This window comes from Phoenix dactylifera, unplaced genomic scaffold (genome assembly GCF_009389715.1).
Source record: "Phoenix dactylifera cultivar Barhee BC4 unplaced genomic scaffold, palm_55x_up_171113_PBpolish2nd_filt_p 000267F, whole genome shotgun sequence".
NCBI lineage: Eukaryota > Viridiplantae > Streptophyta > Magnoliopsida > Arecales > Arecaceae > Phoenix > Phoenix dactylifera.
Genome location: NW_024067755.1, coordinates 368,965 through 390,423, shown reverse-complemented (window position 1 = coordinate 390,423; position 21,459 = coordinate 368,965). Strand labels below are relative to the sequence as shown.

At 46.5% G+C, this 21,459-nt stretch overlaps 2 protein-coding genes across 4 annotated transcripts; both read left to right on the top strand.

The window, feature by feature from the left end:
* Positions 1-582: 582 nt before the first annotated feature.
* Positions 583-20,424, top strand: LOC103720709 (CBS domain-containing protein CBSX3, mitochondrial). 2 transcript variants are annotated; one of them, XM_039117734.1, is made up of 7 exons: positions 677-816; positions 2,223-2,278; positions 3,925-4,184; positions 4,336-4,417; positions 19,363-19,436; positions 19,745-19,805; positions 19,916-20,424. In XM_039117734.1, exons 3-7 carry the CDS (start codon positions 3,930-3,932, stop codon positions 20,056-20,058), a joined length of 615 nt encoding a protein of 204 aa, XP_038973662.1. In that variant the 5' UTR covers positions 677-816; positions 2,223-2,278; positions 3,925-3,929; the 3' UTR covers positions 20,059-20,424. The 2 variants fall into 2 exon arrangements, with proteins under 2 accessions (XP_008808769.1, XP_038973662.1); XM_008810547.4 differs by lacking the exon at positions 2,223-2,278 and having other exon boundaries at positions 583-816.
* LOC120105365 lies at positions 4,424-10,282 on the top strand. Of its 2 annotated transcripts, none has more exons than XM_039117733.1 (2): positions 4,424-9,335; positions 9,412-10,282. In XM_039117733.1, the coding sequence occupies exon 2, from the start codon at positions 9,430-9,432 to the stop codon at positions 10,150-10,152; it is 723 nt and encodes a 240-aa protein (XP_038973661.1). In that variant the 5' UTR covers positions 4,424-9,335; positions 9,412-9,429; the 3' UTR covers positions 10,153-10,282. Both variants share the same exon structure in this region; 1 of them encodes a protein (XP_038973661.1).
* Positions 20,425-21,459: the final 1,035 nt, after the last annotated feature.

The following is a 21,459-nucleotide window of genomic DNA, read 5'->3' as shown; positions in this document are numbered from 1 at the left end:
ATTTTTCCTTCCTTTCTTAAGATAGGATGGGACCCACATATCACATGCCGTGCTCCCCACCCCATCCGTTCGTTCCGGGTGCGGTGCGGTGCGTCAGGAGGGGTCCAGGGACTGAGGGATTCAGCTCTTTCCCGAATCCCGACGATGGAATGCGATCCTTTCAGTGGGCTCTCTCCGTACATGATTCGGTGGGCTGGGAGTGGGTGAGGCTCGGGAGGGAGGCTGGCGCGCGAACGGACGCATATTTATAATATGAGATGGTTTTCTTTTTCATACAATTAATTAGTTCGAATATTTTGCCGTGTAAATGGGAAATTGGGAATGGATAGGGTCAGATGGGCATATTTTGATGGCATTACAAGAATCTGTTTATTTTTGTACATAGCACATCCCAAAGCTCAGTCAAGTGTATCGAATGGATTTTTTTCTTTTTTTTTGATAAACCGAATATATTAATTGTTCAAGTATCACACATTTACAATTAGACTTAAAAACGAATCATTCGTGGAAGCTGATGGGCCATAATTGTCCTTTATCTTACCGCCCTGATCCCTCCGTTTAGATTTGTTTATTGTTTCCGTAGCCTTCACAAAAGCGGGGTGCTGATAAGACCGGGACACCTCACCTGGTCACGCTCCCCAACTCACGGCCTCTACCTCTATAAGCATAACAAAGGCTTTCTTCTCTTTCTTATTTACAGCAGTAAGAAGAAGAGAGAGAGTGAAGAGTCGGATCGGTATCCATCGCCCCTTCCTCTCCTTCCTTCTCTCTCTCCTTCCCCACTCCGCTCGCGGTGTCGTTGCGCAGCCTTTCCAGGTGAGACTCGTGCCTTCTCTTCTCCTCTCTCTCGCATCTCTCTGCGCATGCTGCTAAAAAAAAGCTGATAAATGTCAAGAGCCCTTGTGCCGATGATTGTGAAGTTTCCTGCACCGCGCCCTGCGGTTCGTGTTTCCTTCTCTTTGGCTCTCTGCTTCTGGGTTTCAGCCGTCTGTATTAAGCTGGCTCACAGCACGCGTGCCCTGAGAATCACGAGAGTGAGAATCCAGTTTGAGAGTTGACTAACACGCACAAACCCCGAAAAGAAATTGGGGGGAGGGGGATCCAAATGAGTTGACTAAGAGGGGGTAGACGAAGCTTGATGTATTTTTTTGGGCTTATAGTTCCTTAGAAACTATGTCCTCATAAATTGTCTTCATAAATCTGCTAGTCTGCAATTCCAGAAGAAAGAAAAGGTGACCATGGAGCTCTCATCTCAGAATAATTCGCATATGCTGCCTTTTGTTGGGTATTCTGGGATAGAAGATCAGGTCAACTCCTATCTTTTTGTTTTTTGTTTTTTCCCCAATAAATATGAACTATAGTTCGACTTCTTGGATAAACCTTTCATTTGTTCATGTGTTCGATTTCGTTTCCCTTTGATAAACGAGAGGGTATAAGACTTTACAGAGTTATTACTCCGAAAATGATTTACAAGGTATCTTCTGCGGTTCTCAAAAGAGATTTAAGGTGGATATGTAATCTAGGTTTCAGATTATCCATTCGTTCTCTACTACAAGATCGGAGTAGAGCCAGCAACATGCTGTGTTACAATGGAGGCACTATGCCATCTAAAGATGCAAAGGAAAAGAAAAAAAAAAAGGGAAAAAAGGGGGGGGGGGATCCAAGAACTTCGTAGTTTAAGCCTCGGAAGCATAATGAAAAAGGGGTTCTCAAATTCTGGAATATCTCTGTTAAGACAAGAAAGAAAAGGCGTTTTATAATATGAACTGGAACTGTCCTTCAAGTGTGCTGTGAAGGATGGGGTCAAGAAACAGGCAAATTTGGATCGTTGAACTACATTATGGCTGCTATTTTTGTACTAATGGACGAATATCCTTGATATTTATTTCTTTATTATTAATTTGTTTTTCAGGTGTACCTAGAGTCTGGGTCAAGGGGGCCCTATGCTCTGGTGCTTTACACCATTGTTGTGGGACTGCACTAACTAGAGTGTGTTAGAAAGAAAAGGTGAAGGGTAGTATCAGGGGATGCAATTTTTTTTTTTTTAAAAAAATCTACATGTTACTTCTATTTCTTAGTCTAGATGGTAATGGTTTCAATCCTACAATAACAATCACTATGATACTTCTGGCAAAAAAGTTATTTTAGAAGTTACAAATACCTTTTATATGAATGTTTGTGATTTCTGTTGGATGAGCCATTTGGGATTTTTGTTGTGGTAGGGAAGACAATGAATCATGACAAGATATATGTTTGGAGAGGCTAGATGGGTGCTTAGGTGAGCTTTTTGTCTTCTTCTTCTTCTTCTTCTTCTTCTTTTGTTTTCCCCCCTTTCTCCTCTTTGCTGATTGTCTTTGTGGATGGTCTCTTGCATGTTAATGCTGTCCTAATTAACCTAACTTTTATGGCATACGGGGTTATCAGGTTGTTGCTCTGAAAATCTTTGAAGGGCTTAAGAATTGATATAAAGGTGTTCTAGAGAACAGCAGACATAAAAAATAGACAACAGGGAATATTGGTTTTGAGTTCTAGGATTATCACAAATACTAGCTTGGATACACTATAGTAGGGGTGTGGAAATAGGTCTTAACTCTTAAGGTTTGCCATGCTGGACTTTTAAGTAGATGTTGACATGTGTAGATGAAGCTATCTTAGAGTTTAACCAAAGATATACTTTATCGCTTCTCTCCCTTAGTAGCCAGAATCTTTTACATAGTGTAAAGACACCCACTTTGGAATCTTCCTAGAATCTCCAACCTGCTTCCACTTTCATGCTCTACTTCTTAAGCATCTCATTACTAAAAGTGTTTCTCAAGTATTCATTTCCCAGCATCTGTAATCGCACCTGCTTCTGCACCTTCTCTGGGTTTGGCAAATAACTGCTGCCGCATATTTGAAGGTGTAAGGCTTTTAAGGAGGGGCCTGAAGTCCTAATTCCAAGAGAAACTAAATGGTACAAAATGGTGGATTCGGTTTTCTCCCACTCATACCAGAGGCTCAGGTCCTAATTCCAAGAGAAACTAAATGGTACAAAATGGTGGATTTGGTTTTCTCCCACTCATACCAGAGGGCTGGAACTAAAACCGATAAGGTTTGGGGACGTTCTGCGGGGAACTTTCTTCGCTAGGTCCTTTATGACCTACTAGCAGCTGAAGGAATCTAACGAACTCTTCCTTTTTGATGCTTAAGCTTGGACCATGATATGTTCGGTATGATTGTAACCTAAATGATATTAGGCAGTGATGGCAGTAAAAACTGTTCTTGATGGAGTTTGTAAGTAGACAGTATTACTTCTGCTTCCACATTGTGAATCACATGGGGCTTCTGGTGCTAGCCCTTCCATTAGTCAACTTTGCACTAAAATATCCAGGGGTGGCCGAATGCTTGGGAGCATTTCTTCATTTCGCACATACTGCAAGAAGCTTATGAGAAGGGGAACCATAGTGTTTGAATTAATTGCTTTTGATATTGGCAGTGTGGGGGACCATGTTTGAATTTACCTTCTTTCGATGTATGAAAGTTCAACTTAGTAGTTCCTTCTTATGATTTTATAGGGATTCTTTCCATCTTTTCTTTGTTGGTTCCTTGTTGCAGAAACACATATCACTGCTAAAAAATAGATTACTAGAATGTGTATATTCCTTTCTCACTTTCACTATGATAGTCTTGTTAGTTAAAGGAAATTGAAAGATGGCTTTTAAATGGCATATTTTCTGATGCACAAAGAATTGAAAATGTTCATGATTCCTGCGAAATTTTTTCATGTAAATGCTAATGCTTATAGTGCTAAAAGATCTGTTTTTAATGATTCTTTGTTCAAAAATCTGGACACAGATGGTGGGTCTAGTATAGAGCAGAAGGAGGATACTTATTTTAATGATGTTATATAATTCTGTAGTCTAATGGTTATGTCATCGAAGTCAGGCAAAATGCAAGGAGCACTTCAAGCTATCCGTGCACAAGGAAATGTTCTCAAATGTGCTGTTCTGCAGCATATGCGTATCATGAATCCAGCCATGTTACCTACTGCCTTTTCACGCTTTGAGTCAACTTCTGCTCAATTGGAAGAGCACGGATTTGAAAGCACCACAATTTCAGATGTTTTAAAAGCTAAGGGCAAGGGTGCTGATGGGTCCTGGCTGTGGTGCACTACAGATGATACTGTGTATGATGCTGTGAAAGCGGTATATACTATCCTTCTCTTAATAATAAATGTTTGGTAGCTGCTTATCATGATTTTTTTTTAAAAAATTAGTGTTCTAGCTTCTGAAGCACTTCATCTTTCTTGAAAGATAATATTATGAGATAAATGGCTGAATTATGCTCTTCATTCAGATGACACAACACAATGTTGGAGCTTTGGTGGTGGTAAAACCTGAAGCTGATAAAGCAATTGCTGGAATTATTACTGAGAGAGGTAATCAGCATACTTTAATGATTGTGTCAGGGGAATCATGCATACATGCTCAATAATTTCTTGAGAAAGCAAACAAAGAGTAACAGTACAAATTCTTTGGACACTTCAAATAGAAACTAGAAAAAGATAGTCTAATCATTATAGTTCTGAAATCAGGTATTATGTGTTGGATGGTTACAATTGATAGACAATTAGATATTATAATATCAATTAAATATTGCAATTATGATGTAGAGGTGTGATTAGAAATTTAACAGTACAAAATTGTTCTCACAATTCTCATTTAAGTTCCAATAATCCTATAGTACATATTAGATGCTGCAGCGAGGGACCATTCAATTTGATGATTCTGATTGAAGGTTCCTATTTTATAAAGGGGGGGTGCAGCTTTTAGTTTTGCGTACATATCAGAAGACTATGGAGGGGCCATTTGATTTGATGGTTACAAAAATATACAAGTGTATTTCTACTCACATTTACATGTTTATGTGTGTGTATTATGTATGTACATATGCATGTAGGTTGCAGTAATAATACACAAGGTGTAAAGAAAGGTCTTGCATCATGTACCAAAAAAGAAAGGTCTTGCATCTACTGCAAAGTTCGAAAGTGGCGGCTAGAAAATGGAAATCTAAATCATTGGATATGATATAGAAGAAGTCTTAAAAAGCCTATGTACAAAAAGGAAAAAAAAAATCCTATGTTTTGAATTCTCCTATCTTGTGCATCGAGGCGTACCAAAATCAGCACACTTATTGTGGCATTAGAACTGTATATTTGGAAGGACTTGATCCATAGGCAAGAGGTTTCTGGAACATACGATTTTTCATGCATAGGCATTTGGACCTTGTAGATCACATCTTTCATTTTCATTTTGCAATTAGAAATTTGAGTTTTGCAGTGAGTATGAATTTCTCTTTGCACCTCATATAAGTGCATCAATGTATGTGTGTATTGCTTAAATTGCACCAAATTTCAAACTTGGTAAATTTTGCTTTTACAAGAAAATGACTGTTTTAGTCCCCGTGTATGGCATTAGGTATGAAATGCTATTTATGGAAGTAAGCTTTAAAGGGTAAGGGTTTAAAAGGGGCATATGTATTGCATAAATTTAAAATAGAAATGGAGATGATGCACTGGTTTAAAATGGTAGACAAGGGTTTTGACTGTGTGATCAGTTTCATTACCAGAGATTTGTGATACAAAATTATGGAGAGACCAGGACATAAGTCAAAGTGGAGAGGTACTTATAGGGTATTATGTGATCAATGATATCTTGGCAAAGCAAAAGGGGAAACTTTGTAGAATGACATCAAGGCATAAATGTTGTATGGTTAGAAATTTTGAGTAATAAAAAAGGTCCAAGAAAGTAAGTTGAATGTAGCTAAAACTAGAATTCCTAGATGGATGTCAAGGAAAACTAGGAAGGTTGTAGTGAGCGATGAGTATGCTAGATCTTGGAGGAATTGTAAGATTTTCCCAAGTTAAAGACAAAATGATGGAGAATCAGTTGACATGGTATAGGCATGTAGAAAGTTATAGGGGGCTCCAGTAAGGAAAGATGATTTAATTTATGTTGAGTGACGTAGGAAAGGTAGGAGGAAGACCTCAGATACGGTAGATGGGGATTCTGTGTAAATATATTGAAAGGCTTGAAATATCGTCTAAGGCAACCCTTGCCTATCTCAGAGAAAAGGGACAAGGTGGGACGGTTGTGATTATGATATTGCACTAGATAGCTTTATTTACATGGGGAACTTTTTGTCATTTGACCCAAGCCATTAGTGCACAAAGGGTGAAGAATCATTGATTTGATTTGTGGACTAGAAGCATCCAAATCAAATCATTTTTGGTCTATGTACATTAAAATTTCTAGAGCAGGATCAACAGTTTAGATTTTTCAAATTATATAACTGTAGTATAGTCTTTCTTGCTAGTTGTGTTGCTATTGTTAATTTTATGCCCACTTGAAGCATATATAGGAGACTTCTAAAACAAATGACTTCTAACCTTTGGGCATTTTAGACATCATAGATCAATGGTTTTCATGTTATTGATTTTCATTTGGAAGCATTTGGGGCCGAATACATGTATGCAGTTGGGCCTTGACTATATATCTGTCATTTCGAGAGGCCTTCGTCTTTTGTCATCTTCAAGATTTGTTAGGAAGGATATTTACTAACGCAAAAAATAACATGCAACACTAACTAGCAAAAAGAAAAAAAAAAGAAAACAAATCATGCAATAACTGAAGTGCTCCTTAAATGAAAATAAGGAAAAGACATTTTATCTGCAATGAAACCTGTTGCTGGAAATTGGACCCGGGGGCGGCCGTTGGCTGAGGAGGAGCTCCGGCGTAAGATGGCGGGTGGCGGTCCGTCGGCGGGCGGCGTCCTCCAGGGGACCTGCAAAAAGCCGGTGGCCAGGGTTTCCGGCGCCGGCCCTCCGATGCCTAAGTCAGAGGGGGCAAATGTATGAGGGAAGAGAAAATGTCTCCAGAATTTCAGAGTCCAACCCCCTCTAAGATGGAGGGGTTTCCCTTTTATAGAGGGGTACAGGATTACCTGTGATATGACGGGGCGAACGGGTTACCGTCATGATTGAACACGATCGTGTGAATTAATACATTGTCGTGGGAGATCAGGCCGGAGTCAGTAAGTCGTCGTGGTTGATTGGACGTGGCGGAGTAGCTCAACTGTCTGCCGTGGAGAGCTTAAGATCCGTAGATGGCACGCGCATTGATTGTTGAGTGAGCCGGAGATCAGTGGAGGCCATGCGCATTAATTGTTGACAGCAGTGGCAGGGCATGGTCCTTGGTCGAGCTGCAGAAAGATGTGACCGCTGCAGGTGGATAGCGAGGTCGGACCTCCGAAGTCGAATGCCGAGGTCAGGTGCTCGGATCGGGCGTCTCGGAGTCGAGCGCCTGGCCGGACGTCCGACCCGGCTGCGTGTCTTAAAGTCGGACGCCTCCAGGTCGGGCGCCTTCAGGTCGGGCGCCTTCAGGCACGTGATGGTCATGCACCCATGTGTTTCGGGACGACTTGTTTTTTCCTCCAACACTATCCTCCGACTTTCGAGTTCGAGCTGTTTGCGAGCTCGAACGTGGGAAGTACAACTTTACCATATTGGTGTGGGCCAGGAAGCCTTAACTTATTCCGGCGTTCCGCGTGTTTCAAAGCACTCTTAATGAGAAAGGACGGGGCGACACCCTTTTGCCTTTCGAGGTGGTCTCGCGTTGTGGGCTTATGATGGGACGCCGCCTTGATTCGGTATTCAAAGTGTCGATCTGAATCGGATATGCCGCTTCGGTCTTCGGGGCCGACACGTGGTACGATCTGGACGGAAGGCGGGATCCTGCCTCTCCGATCCGGGCCGTTGGAGAGGTCTATATAAATCCTTATCCTGGCCCCAAGGGCTCCTATTTGGCCGCGGCTATCGTTGCTCCTCTCCTTGTTCTCCTGTTCTCTAGTTTCCTCCGATGGCACTCCGAGGCGTTTCCAGGCGATCGTCTCGGTTTCTCTTCAAATCGTCGACATTTTCGGCGGAAATTTTAGTAGGTGCCCCTCGTCCGCTCGGAGGGTTTTTGCTCTTTTTTCTCTTTTCTTCTTCTATCATTTCCTTTCTAGGATGGGTCGTGGTCCGGACGAGGTCGGGTCCACTTTGAGTAGTGAGGAGTTAGAAATGGCCGATGAGTAGTTTTTTCCTCAGTGCGAGTTTCGTCTTGAACCCGCGGGGTCGAAGGATCGGATGACGAGGTCTCCCCCAGGTCGGATCGGAGTGTACATAGAGGCACTCTGGGCCGGCTTGCGGTTTCCGCTACACGGGTTCGTGAACGATCTCCTGGCGACTTATCAGCTTGTCCCAGCGCAGCTTGCTCCGAACGCATGGAGGACAATTGTCGGTTTTTTGTCCCTTTGCTTTGCGCACGGGATACCGACTTCGGTCAGTGTCTTCCGGCGGTGCTTCTTGCTGAAGTCCAATCCGGGGGACGGAGAGTGGCTTTACCTTGCTCTTCGGAGCGGTCGGTCACTCTTTCGAAGTGCTCGTACATCCATTCATGGGTGGAAGAAGTTTTTCTTTTTATCCTCCGAGCGTGCGTGGGGGTTTGATACCAGGTGGGGGCAGGCCCGGCTCAAGATCGCCAATAAGCTCCCCAGACTTTCCGAGAGCGAGCAGGGGATCCTCGACGCTCTTTACGGCCTCGAGGAAGATATTCTTCTGAATGACCTCGTGAGCGAGGTCGTTTTGGTCAATGTCGGCTTGAGCTCGGCGCGCCCCCAGGGTAAGGGTGGTTGTCATTTTTTGTCTCGTTCGTTTTACTTTTTCTTTTCTTCTCTCGTCTCCTTTTTCCTGACATCTTTTTCTTTTGTCTTTTCAGATATTCCGAAGATGGTGACCAGCAACGCGGCTCTCTACGCCCGATTCAAAAAGAGGGCAACCGAGGCCGAGGCAGGTGGGGCCCTACCCGAGCCGAGGAAAAAAGCCAAATTAAGTGCCCCCGGGGCTGGGGCCTCCAGACCTGCTCGGAAGGAGGTTCCGAGCACCGATCGCGGGGGCTCGAGCTTTGCGGGGACTTCTGCGGCCCTCGCTTGCCCAGCTCCCGTCTCTCAGCGTCCCAGTCGGCAGCTCGTCCGGTTGTGGCGCTCGGTCCCGAGCCGGGGAGCGGCCTAGGGGTCCCGAGCTCGTCTTCGTGAGCCCAGCGAGGCCCAGTCTTCCGGGTCCTTCGGGGGGTGAGACCCGGCAAGAGAGGAGGCCCCACTGCCCTGAGTGGGCGGTCTTCGAGGGTGACTCGGCCCTCCATGATGCCCAAATAGCGTGTCAAGTCTTCCGGGTCGCTCTGCTCCCGGCCGATCGGGCCGAGTTCCAGTTCGCGGACTTCAATAGTCTTGTGGACGGGACCCATTGCTCCACCATTCGGGTAAGTTTGTTTTCGGCCTTAACTCCTGTATTCGATCTTTGGTCTTGGTTTATTCTTTCATTTGCTCTGTTTGCAGCATCTTCACGAGGTCGACATGCTGATCTCCATGGCAGCAGACTACCGGGACATGGCCCGAAGATGTCTGCGGGGGCAGGAGGAGGCCGAGAGGAGGCTGGGCGAGGTCGAGGTCTTGCGGAGGGAGCTCCTCGCGAGGGTGGAGGCCGCCGAAGACGAGAGGGGCGTGCATGCTCTGGCCAGGTCGGAGGTGCGCGTCGTCAAGGCTTGTTTGGCCGAAGCTCGCTCCGCGATTGCTGTCTCCCAGCATGAGGCGAGGGGCACCCAGCTAAAGGTTGAGCAGCTCGAGGCTCGAGAGAAGAGGGCCTTGGAGCAAGCTCAACATGCGGTGCAACTCTTCCGGGAGTCGGAAGAGTTCCGCGAGTTGCTGGAGGAAGAGGCCGTGGATGGACTTATCCGCGGCTTCGAAGACTTTCGGAGGCAACTGAAGCGGCTCTGCCCTGAGTTCGATCTCAGTATGCTCCAGCCCGGAGGGGGGATCGACGAGGACGAGGGCGGGCCCGAAGGCCCGGCTGGGGCTGAGGTCAAAGCAGCCGAGGAGGCTGCTCGGGAGGCTTCCGCCGAGGGAGCTCCTGAAGGAGTGCCTGATGCCGTCCCTGAAGCCGCTGGCGACGTTCCCACCGAGACCTCTATGACTGCGGCCGGGCCGGTGGAAGAACCCGGGGAGGCTCCAGCTGAGAATCCCGAGGTGGTCGTCGTGGACGACCTTGAGGTCGGTGCCGAAGCTGCGACTACTCCTTAGGACTTAGTCTTTTTTCTTCTTTTGGTTCTTCTTTTTGTAAGTGAGGTCAGCCATTGGAATTATTGTATGGTCGAACCTCGATTTTGTACTTGGCCTTCAGGCCTATCAATGAAGAACTTCTCTTTTTCCAGACTTGTGCTTGCTTTCATTTGCGTAATTGATAAGCTTTTATTCTGATTGCTTGAGTTGGATTCTTCCCGGCGAATTTCTTCAAGTCTTCGAGCTCGGCTAAGTCTTTATACCTAGGCTCCGATAGCATTTGCTAAGTTGTTAGGCTTAGATCTGGGCTTAGGCTTTAGGAATACTTGCTAAGTTTTTGAGCTCGGGCCCTGAAGGAGTCCCGCTAGGCCTTTAGGTCTGTCTTTTGGAAAATTTTGCCAAGTCTTTGGGCTCGGCTTCCAGAATAAGCTTATCAAAGCTTTAAGGTCGGACTCCGAAGAGATCCTACTAGACCTTTAGGTTTATCCTCTGAAAAATTTCGCCAAGTCTTTGGGCTCGGCTTCCAGAATAAGCTTGTCAAAGCTTTAGGGTCGGACCCTGAAGAGATCGTAGACCGAGGTCAGGCTATCGTTGGAGCTTTCGTGCTTTTTGGTCTCGAACTTGGTCGGGGTATCAAGAAGTGGAATCAGAACTTGCGGTGAGTGACTTGGCATTTCCGAGCTTGGCCAGAGTATCATCGGGCGGAGCTCGAGGTTGTCGCTACAGACCGTTGTCGGCTTAAATCGACGTTTGGATTCGGCCGAGCCCTCGTTCAGAGGGGTCCGGAGCAAGTGAAGATTGTCCTGGAGATTAGTGGTGAGGAGAGTATGCATGGGGTCGGGGGAACCTTGACTTATGGTTGACTTAGGGGAGCATCCCGACCTTGGTCGGGGGGGGGGGGCTTCCGAGCTTAGTCGGGGTTTTGCCGACCGTCTTGTAATATAGGCAAGTAAATGCAATGACATAGGTGCTGGGTAGGGTTATACCTCTTGCACCATCGGAGCCGGGCATCTCAAGTGGAGGCGAGCGACTCCGCTCTGTGATCGGCCTTTAGGGGCGTTCCTCGGCCTGCAGTCCGCTTCCGCAGGTGGTGTCATTTGTTGTAGGGATGGCGCTTTGATCGGAGTCTCGTGCAACAGCGTAGCTCGCACCGGTCGAGCAGGGGAGAATGCTGCATTCCCTACGAGGTATTGCCTGCTTTAGGCATGCCTGCACGCCAGGGGGTTGTTGAATGTCCTCCCGAGGTCAAGGGAGCTTGGGCTCACTGTCGACTCAGTGGGGCATCCTGACCTTAGTCGAGGGATCGAGCACGAGGTCGAGGGAGCTTGGGCTCGCTGTCGACCTGGTGACGCTTTCCGAGGTCAAGGAAGCTTGGGCTCACTGTCGACTTAGCGGGCATCCCGACCTTAGTCGAGGGATCGAGCACGAGGTCGAGGGAGCTTGGGCTCGCCGTTGACCTGGTGACGCTTTCCGAGGTCGAGGGAGCTTGGACCCACTATCGAACAATGGGGCATCCCGATCTTGGTCGAGGACTTTGAGGGAGATCGAGATTGAGATCGACGTGGCGAGGCGTTCCAGGCTTCGCTGGGGCATGTGAACTTGGTCGGGCATCCGAGCTTGGTCGGGTTTTCTGAAAATCACGAGCGTCCCAATATCAGGAAGAGCATGGAATAATTAAGGGAGAGCTGTAAACGAATTATCATAAGTAGAGGGCGAGAGTTGTATTCCCAATCGTTGAGGACCCCTGGGGGCTTTACTGGTAGTACATCCGAAGATTTTCGGAGTTCCAGCTTCGTGGAATAAGAGTTCCTTCGAGAGATTCCAACTTGTATGCTCCCGATCGCTGGACTCGTGCAATCCGGTATGGCCCTTCCTAGTTCGGGGCAAGCTTTTCCTGCTCGGTGGGCTGAGAAGCTTCTGCTCTCCTAAGGACGAGATCTCCTGCCTTGAAAAGCTTGGCTTTTACTCTGGAGTTGTAGTACTGTGCCGTTTTTCGTTGATATCTCATCATGCAAACTCGGGCTGCCTCCCTTGTCTCCTCGATGAGGTCCAGGTTGCCCCTGAGTTGGGAGGAGTTGGAGGCTGCATCATAATGTTCCACTCTTGGTGAAGGGAGTCCAACTTCTAGAAGGATGACAGCTTCTGTTTCGCATGCCAGGTTGAAGGGGGTCTCGCCGGTAGGAAGTCGGAATGTGGTTCTGTAGGCCTAGAGGACATTGTAGAGGTTTTCGACCCATTGCCCCTTGGATCGGTCGAGCTTGGCCTTGTGCCCTTGGAGGATGGTGTGATTCGTCACCTCGGTTTCTCCATTTGTTTGTGGATGGGCAATCGAGGTGAAGCGGTGGTCAATACTGAGTTTGGAGCAGAATTCTCTGAAACGGATGTTGTCGAACTGACGGCTGTTGTCAGATATAAGGATGCGGGGGAGTCCAAATCTGCAGATTATTGACTTCCAAACAAAGTCCCGCATCTTCTGTTCGGTGATCCGGTCCACTGGTTCGGCTTCGAACCATTTGGTGAAGTAGTCGATGGAGACGACCAGAAACTTTCTCTGCCCGGTAGCTAGGGGGAATGGACTCAGGATGTCAATCCCCCATTGGGCGAATGGCCGGGGGCACTGATCGAGGTTAGCGGGGCCAAGGGTCGGCGCTGGATGTTGGCGTTCCGCTGGCATCGATCGCACCTTCGGACGAAGTCCGTTGCGTCCTTTTGAAGTGTAGGCCAATAGTATCCTTGGCGCAAGATTTTATGGGCCAGTGCTCGGCCTTCCAAATGGTTCCCGCATATCTCTTCATGAACCTCTCGCATAGCATAGTCCGTCTCTGACGGGCGGAGGCATCTGAGGAGAGGAGAGGTGAAAGATTTTCGGTAGAGCTTGCCTTCATATAATATGTATCGGGAGGTTAGACGCCTGATTCGGCGAGCCTCGAGCTCATCATTGGGGAGGGTTTCATTTTGTAGATAGCTGATGAGCTCGTCCATCCAGCTCGGCTCGGTTTCGATGCAGAGGGTCGGCTCAAGCTCCTCCGTGCTGGGCATTTGGAGATATTCGAGCATTGTTGCCTTAGGAAGCTCGCTCATGCGAGAGGTTGCCAGCTTCGACAGTTGGTCTGCCCTTAGGTTCTTCGTTCTGGGGATGTGCTGGATATTGAAGGAGCTCAGGGTGGATGTGAGGTCTCGCACCTTTTGGAGATATCTCTGCATTGATGGCTCTCTTGCTTCAAAGTCCCCCAGGATCTGGCTCACGACCAGTTGGGAGTCACTGAAGACCTTCAGGTCCTCGGCTTTTAGCTCCTTTGCCAATTTGAGCCCGACGATGAGCGCCTCGTACTCTGCCTCATTGTTCGAGGCTGGAAATTCGAGGCGTAGGGCCTGCTCCGCAACTACCCCATCCGGGCCTCGTACTCTGCCTCAATCAGGCGGTTTCTTTCAAGGGAGCTCAGGCCGGAGCCGACCTGCACGGTTAGCTCTGGGCAATTTTCTTGTAAAGAAATCTGGGTAAGAAGCTCACCAGGTTCTACCCGTCCTTTCCGGGGGTCGTCCCGCACTTCCAAGGTTTGAACGGGCAGCATCTGATCTGACGTTTGAGTCGGCGCCTTGGCCGGTAGCTCCTCTCGGCTTGGTGCCTTAGCTGGTTGCTTTGCTTGGTGAGTTGCCATGTGGCACCGCTTAGTTATTGACTGGTCCCCACGAGCTTCGCCCACTCCTTGGTCGGTGGGGAATCGCACGAGCAGGTGATAGGTCGAGACCACAGCTCGGAGAGCATTAAGTTCTGGTTGTCCAAGAATGGTGTTGTAGGCCGAAGGCTGACGGACCACAAGGAAGTCCGTCCTCACAGTACTTTCTCGGGGGGCGAGCCCGACTGTGACAAAAAAACTGACCTCGCCTTCAATCGGGACCGAGTCCCCGGTGAATCCGACCAGCGGGGCATTCATTTTTCGAAGCTGGTTTTCCGTCATCCCCATTTTTTGATAGGCATCATAGTACAAAATATTTGCCGAGCTTCCATTATCAAATAGGACGTGCTTTACATCAAACTTTTTTACAATTATGGAGATGACCGCAGCGTCATCATGAAGAGTCTCAACTCCTTCCAAGTCCTCGTCCGAGAATGAGATGGCTTCGGAGGTGTGCGGGCGCTTCGGAGGGGTCCTTCCCTCGATTGGTTCTTCAGCCGAGCTTCCTCCTCCAATGGTGTTGATGGTGCCGGCGATAGGCTCGTTGTCATTTGGATTTTCGGACAGTGCGGCATTTTCCAGTGGCCTCCTTTCCTCACGCCGGTTCCGTACGAACCGGTTGAGTACCCCGCGGCGGATAAGCGCCTCGATCTCATCCCGGAGCTGGAAGCAATTCTCTGTGTTGTGGCCGTGGTCTCGGTGGAAACGACAATACTTCCTAGGATTGCGCCGAGCTTCCGTATCCCGCATCAGGGGTGGAGGTCGGAAATAGTTTCGACCTTCTATCTCCATTAGGACCTCTGCTCGGGGAACATTCAGGAGAGTGTAATTCTCGTACCTCCCCGAGGGCATTCGTGGCCGCGGCGGAGATCCGGTCGAGGCGGGGACCTTGGTCGAAGCTGTCCCCGCTGTCGAGGTGGGCTCCTCAGCTGAGGCAGGTTCTTATCTCGGCGGGGGGTCGGCTTCTCGGGCGGCCGTGCTCTTCGCGGCGCTTCTTCTGCTTCTTTGAGGCCTGCTCGGTCACGCCCCACCTGGAGGCGATAGCCTCCTCGGCCTTCGCATACTTCCGAGCTCGGGTCAGCATTTCAGTGAAGTCGGCGGGAAAGCTCTTCTCAATGGAGAAGAGAAATCTGTAGGAGTGAACCCCAGTCTTTAGTGCCGACATGGCTATCGACTGGTCGAGCTCGCGGACCTCCCAGGTTGCAACGGTAAAGCGGTCGAGGTATTCTCTGAGGGATTCCCCCTCCTTTTGCTTGACGTATAGGAGGGAGTCCGATGTTCGCCGCTGGCAGCAAAGTTGGTGGCGAATTGCCTGCCGAGCTGCTCAAAAGAGGATACTGTGCTCGGCTTCAGTTTAGAGAACCAAAGCCGAGCCGTTCCCCGAAGAGTCGCTGGAAAGGCCTTGTAGAGTACAGCCTCCGAGGACCCTTGCAATGTCATGAGGGCTTGGTAACTTTCCAAATGGTCGAGGGGGTCGGTAGTTCCGTTGTTGGGCTCCACTTGGGGCATTTTGAACCTCGGTGGGATCGGCTCATCCTCAATCTGGCGGAAAAAGGGGGACTTGGTGGTAAACTCAAAGTCGCCCTCGCGCCTTGCCTTCCTGCTGTGAAGCGCTTTAATCTGGCGCTCAAGGTTCTCGACCTTCCTGTCGAGCTCCCCAGCCTGGGGGATTGCCACAGTAGTCTGCTTCGGCTCGTGACGGTCCGGGGCTGACTCAGCTTTCGAAAGCTGCGGCCTTCTGTCTATGCTCCTCCTTGGCAATTCTCTCCGGGGAGACGCCCGGGCTGAGCCTTGGCGACAACATCGTTCTTCATTGTTGGCCCTTGAGGAGCCGTGGAGATTTAGGCCCTGGGGCACCGGTCCATTTGGAGGAAGCATTGGCTGGACCTGGGCCTCCGGAGGCGGCGTAGGTGGGGCTCCCTCACGTTGCAGGCCTTGGACGGCTGCGGCCAAGGCTTGAACTTGCTGCACCAGGATATTGAATTATTCTGGCTGGACTTGGGGAACTAGGTCAGCCGGAGGTGGCGAGTTCTGGACAGAGTGTCCGTCCAGGACTTGGTGGGAGACGCCGGGAGGCATTGGAGGCTCCTTTGCTTCTCAACTTCATGACCACAACTCGGTCCCTTCCTCTAGCACCAGCTGTTGCTGGAAATTGGACCCGGGGGCGGTCGTTGGCTGAGAAGGAGGAGCTCCGGCGTAAGATGGCAGGTGACGGTCCGTCGGCGGGACTCCTTTGCTTCTCAACTTCATGGCCACAACTCGGTCCCTTTCTCTAGCGCCAACTGTTGCTGGAAATTGGACCCGGGGGCGGTCGTTGGCTGAGAAGGAGGAGCTCCGGCATAAGATGGCAGGTGACGGTCCGTCGGCGGGATTTCAGAGTCCAACCCCCTCTAAGATGGAGGGGTTCCCCTTTTATAGAGGGGTACAGGATTACCTGTGATGTGACGGGGCGAACGGATTATCGTCATTATTGAGCACGATCGTGTGAATTAATACATTGTCGTGGGAGATCAGGCCAGAGTCAGTGAGTCGTCGTGGCTTATCGGACGTGGCGGAGTAGCTCAACTGTCTGCCGTGGAGAGCTTAAGATCCGTAGATGGCACGCGCATTAATTGTTGAGTGAGCCGGAGATCAGTGGAGGCCATGCGCATTAATTGTTGAGTGAGCCGAAGATTAGTGGAGGTCATGCGCATTAATTGTTGACAGCAGTGGCAGGGCATGATACTTGGTCGAGCTGCAGAAGAATGTGACCGCTGCAGATGGATAGCGAGGTCGGACCTCCAAAGTCGAGAATGTCGAGGTCGGGTGCTCGGATCGGGCGTCTCGGAGTCGAGCGCCTGGCCGGACGTCCGGCCCGGCTGCGTATCTTAAAGTCGGACGCCTCCAGGTCGGGCGCCTCAAGGTTGGGCGCCTTCAGGCACGTGATGGTCATGTGCCCATGTGTTTCGGGACGACTTGTTTTTCCCCCCAATAAAACCTTTTACAGCTTTTGCTTGTGGCAAATGGCCTTGGACATAATACATTTGTTAATGTTTTTAAGAGAGCCTTATCTTTTTCTTGTTTTGAAATGCATCATAAAGTTTATTTACCAATCTCAGCAGTGATATGCTTTTCTTGCTTTTATTTGGATATATATAAAATTGATGACCCTAAATTATGGGACACTGTTCTGTGCTTTTCTTTGCATAATACGTCAAAACATATGGACATGGATCATGTCTTTTGGTTTCAATTACATTTTTCATTGGTATCCTAGAGATTAGAATTCATAAAGCTAATGTTTGTTTAGTAAGACAAAAAGTGAAGTTGCACTGTATTGAAAAGCATATTAGTGCATGACAATGACTATTACCATGCCTTGGCGTATCTTCATAATCTAAAATGAAATTGTTATATAGTCAACAAAGTACCTTGTTCAAAAACCATGTCCGATTAGATTGGTTTGGCTATGTATGTCAGTGGATCTTAGCCATAGATATGCCCCCACTCCACTACCAGATCTCATTGGTCTTGTGTGAAACTTACACAGTTGATTTGATACCCTCTTCTAATCGGGGATGTTGTTGGCCTATAAGAGAGAAAAAAGGAAGGGTTTTACTGTATGCATGCATACCTCATTCCCGTATCTGAAACCATAACTTCTCATGCAGATTTATATTGTCAGATATATATTCTTTGGCATTTGTGAATCATTTTAAGAAGCAATGTTTATGGAAGTTGAAATATCAAGAGATAAAGGTTAGGTTTGGTGATGGCATATGGCTGTTTATACCTGTTTCTGAAGGAAATTTTTGTATATTGGTGGTATATTTATACTGTAGAGCATTTTCTTGATAGCGAAGATGTTTTTCTTGATATTGAAGAGGTTAATGGCATGACTAGCTGCAAAAAGAGTATGCATGGTGTAATCATATAGATTACTTACAGATACTTCCCATCATAGCCAATTGTGTATGAGTAATTTTATCAAATGCTTCTATATGCATTGGTTGCAGTGCCCATCTATCAGAAAATGCAGTTACATTTGTATTTGTCCTGACTAAATCTCGACATGAATTTGCTCAAGTTTTTTCACTACTTTGAAAACAAAATTCCCCTCTGAAGCAACCAATTCTCTTGATATGACAGCACCATATACGATGGTGCTTAGAATGGAATGAGATATGATCTCACCTCCTTATTGACCATATTTATTTATGCCAAAATGTGCGTATTTTTTCTTCAAGTTCTAAGACCACAATTTAGCAACTTGATGATCCGTCTTCACTCATTTTATATCTCAGGGAAATAATCTCCTCAATAGCTGGACATGATAATGACAACCTTTTCTTGTTTTTTGTTTTTTTGTTTTTTTTGAGGAAATGATTAGGATAAAGGCCTAATCTCTTAAGAAAATGAAAAAAGCATGATAATGAAGACACTGTCGAATGCTATGGAGCTTCTTGTCCCAATTCCTTTGGTATTCCTGCTAAGCGCTTGTCAGTGCTTAGCCGGATGAACCTTTCTGATAGCAAGATGATGGGAACCTGGTTCTCCCAACAGTGGTAAATTATAAATAAGGGGAGAATATGAGTAAGGGGACGGAACTGGTGCTTGATCTCTTTAGGGGAACCAACCTCCACAGGTATTAAAATGTTTCATTTGCCAAGGACTTGGTGCCATTCACACTTTGAGATAACATATTACTTGACGTGCAATGGCCTTTGTAACCACATAAAACCTTGGATATTCTGTCATCTGTCATCTACATCAAGATATGCACAACGTACGATGTTCACCAATTGAAAGTCTTCGTATAATGTTAATGACTGTGCTTCCCTTTTATTGAGATTATTGAGGATTTCCTTTTTCTTATCCAATAAGTTAGTTAACAAAATAGACCCTGCAATCTTCCAGAAGTTTAGTTCTTTTAACCCCCAGCGTTTCCAATATGCTGTCTGTTGAGGCTCTGAATTGTGTTATTTTCATTTGATCAAATTAGTTGCCAGCATTGGGAGTGCATGTGGGAGTAGGTACAGGTGCAGGTGCGGGGAAGCAGATGCTTCTGAAACACTGGAAGTGAGGCAATGTTTAGGGAGTGGGTGTGGGTTTGAGTTTCAGGAAAGTTTCCTTTTCCTGCTGCCAATGATCAAATCATGTTGAACTGGAAGTATTAATTCCGTATTCTTGAGCATCATTTCGGGAATATAAGATGCAGAGGATTAAAGTCTATGTTACCTGAAGAGCTATATTGAGCTAGTTGATCTTTCGGCTGTGTAATTTCTGTTCAACATCAGATGATCCTCAGTCAATAGCTCAAAGAAGCATTGAAGTTGGTGTGAGTTCAGCAGCAAATATTGAAGCGTCAATCAGGCTTGTGCTCAAATGGTAGCATTTTCAGTATCTAACATGATTAGTTGATGGAACACAAAAAACATCAAGCCGTTCATTTGATTTTTGTTGTAAAATACTTGGTCGAAGATTATTGTTTTCTCTATTCATTGTTTTAGCCGAAACCTGAAGCACTGATCAGTTAATATGTACTGAGTATTAATTCGGTTTCGTTTGTTTTCAGATTATCTCCGGAAAATCATTGTTCAGGGAAGATCTTCAAAATCAACTAAAGTTGGTGATATTATGACTGAAGAGGTACGTACTTTACCGAAGCCAGCTGAAATGTGCCAGCCTACACGTGGTCGGTTTTCTTTGCCCTTCTGGTATTAGAAGTATGATTTGGTTGTTGATATAAATGATGCAAGAAACAAAAAAAAAAAAAAAGAAAAAAACTTATAAAAGGTGAACCTTAAAATAGTGTGGATAATATGTTTTGGTGGGATCAAGCAAATACATGATTATATTTCTCAAAAAAAGAAAGCAATTTCCGAACTAATTTTGGATGAACAGATCCTTTTCAACCTTAGTCTCGCCACTTATCGTTTTGGCTTCCATTTGACCAGAACAAGCTGATCACTGTGACTCCTGATACCAAAGTTCTGCAAGCTATGCAACTGATGACAGGTTTCCCATGCCTTTGTGTATTTAGCAGTAGTTCCAAGTTGAGTACCTTGTATGATATTAGTTGTAACTATTGCTGTTTTTTTTCTTGTTTTTTTTTTGTGCCTTGGTAGATAATCGTGTCAGACACATTCCAGTGATTGATGACAAGGGTATGATCGGCATGGTCTCCATTGGGGATGTTGTTCGAGCTGTGGTGACTGAGCATCGTGAGGAGCTGGACCGCCTCAATGCTTTCATACATGGAGGTTACTAGAATGAATAATTCTAGACTGTAATAAAGTTCAATGATGTTGGCGAAAAGTGGGGAAAATAACCAAGTTTATCAAGAGACAGCATGAGTTTTTCCAGTACTGGTTTTGCATGTGTACGTAAGGGATGTTTTCTTCTTGTGTGTGCTATTCTCCTTCAGCCACGAAATGGCAGGGTTGGTGTATAAGATACGTGGTCAGGACCAGGTATCCGATGAGTGGCTCCTTTGTTGTTTGCTCTGGCATGTTGTTCATATTTTCTGTGCCCAAGCCTGGTCAATGATCAGATCTACTCTGGATTTAATGTTCCTTTAATGCTCATGCATGGTTTCATATACAATATATTTGGAAAAGGAAACAAAGTTCTTGCAGGTGTGAGAGCTATGATATGTCAAACTTTTTATCTTTCTGCCGGAGTCATCTAAAATTATCAGTGCTTGGGATCCTGGGCCATCAGCATGCTATGTGGACGTGGATACCACTTGGTAACCCCTACTGGACTCTATTTAATAGCTACAGTTCTAACTTGGGATAATTTGGAGTCTTGATTGTATTGGATATCATGTTTCAGTGATGTATAGAAGGGGGAAAAAAAATCTTGGACTGCATGGTTTAAAGAAATCGGATTTTCCATGAAAAATTACCACGATGCTATTTTTGTACGCATGGCCGCTTCACATCTTCAGTGCATGTACGTATAATGGCCGTGTGCATTGTCGATATCATCAACTTGCCACCCCGCCGCTTCCTTGTGGTGGTGCCTGTCGGTGTTGCGGCCGCTCCCATCTCAACCGTGGCTTTGTTATTAATTCTATCACCACTCTCCAAGCCCCGCCCTAACCGAAACGCTCTTTCTGCAGCACCCCACAGCCGTGAGCCTCGAGTTAGGGTGTTTTAAGGGCATGGCAGCTGGGATGGTAATAGAGGGCTGAGTAGGGCAATGGCGACGGTGCTGGAAATTATTAAAATAATATACTAATGACTTGATGATAATTGTTTATAGTGGAAATAATTAAAAAGTAAATAACATGATTAAAGAAAACTAGAAAGGTGTGCTTACAACAAGTTATGTATGAACACAGTCCTGAAAAAAAAACTCTCCCTCGTGTACGTATCTAGCGATCCTTCCCAGGATAGAGTGAACATAGCTTAGACCAAAGCCTCTATCACACTATGTTATGCCATGCCATGTGTACGCCACGGCACGGCCGATCGAGCTGAGGGAGTATGTGCATGCGGTCACCAGCTTACCCGCAAGATCTAACTAGGCTTAAAACTATTGGACTTCATTAAATGCAAATTTACTTGCATTCAAATATCCAATATGAGATTATTCAAAACATCAAAGTTTTAAAAGAATTTAAAACTTTTTCAAAAAATTATAAAAGTAAACTATTCTAACAATC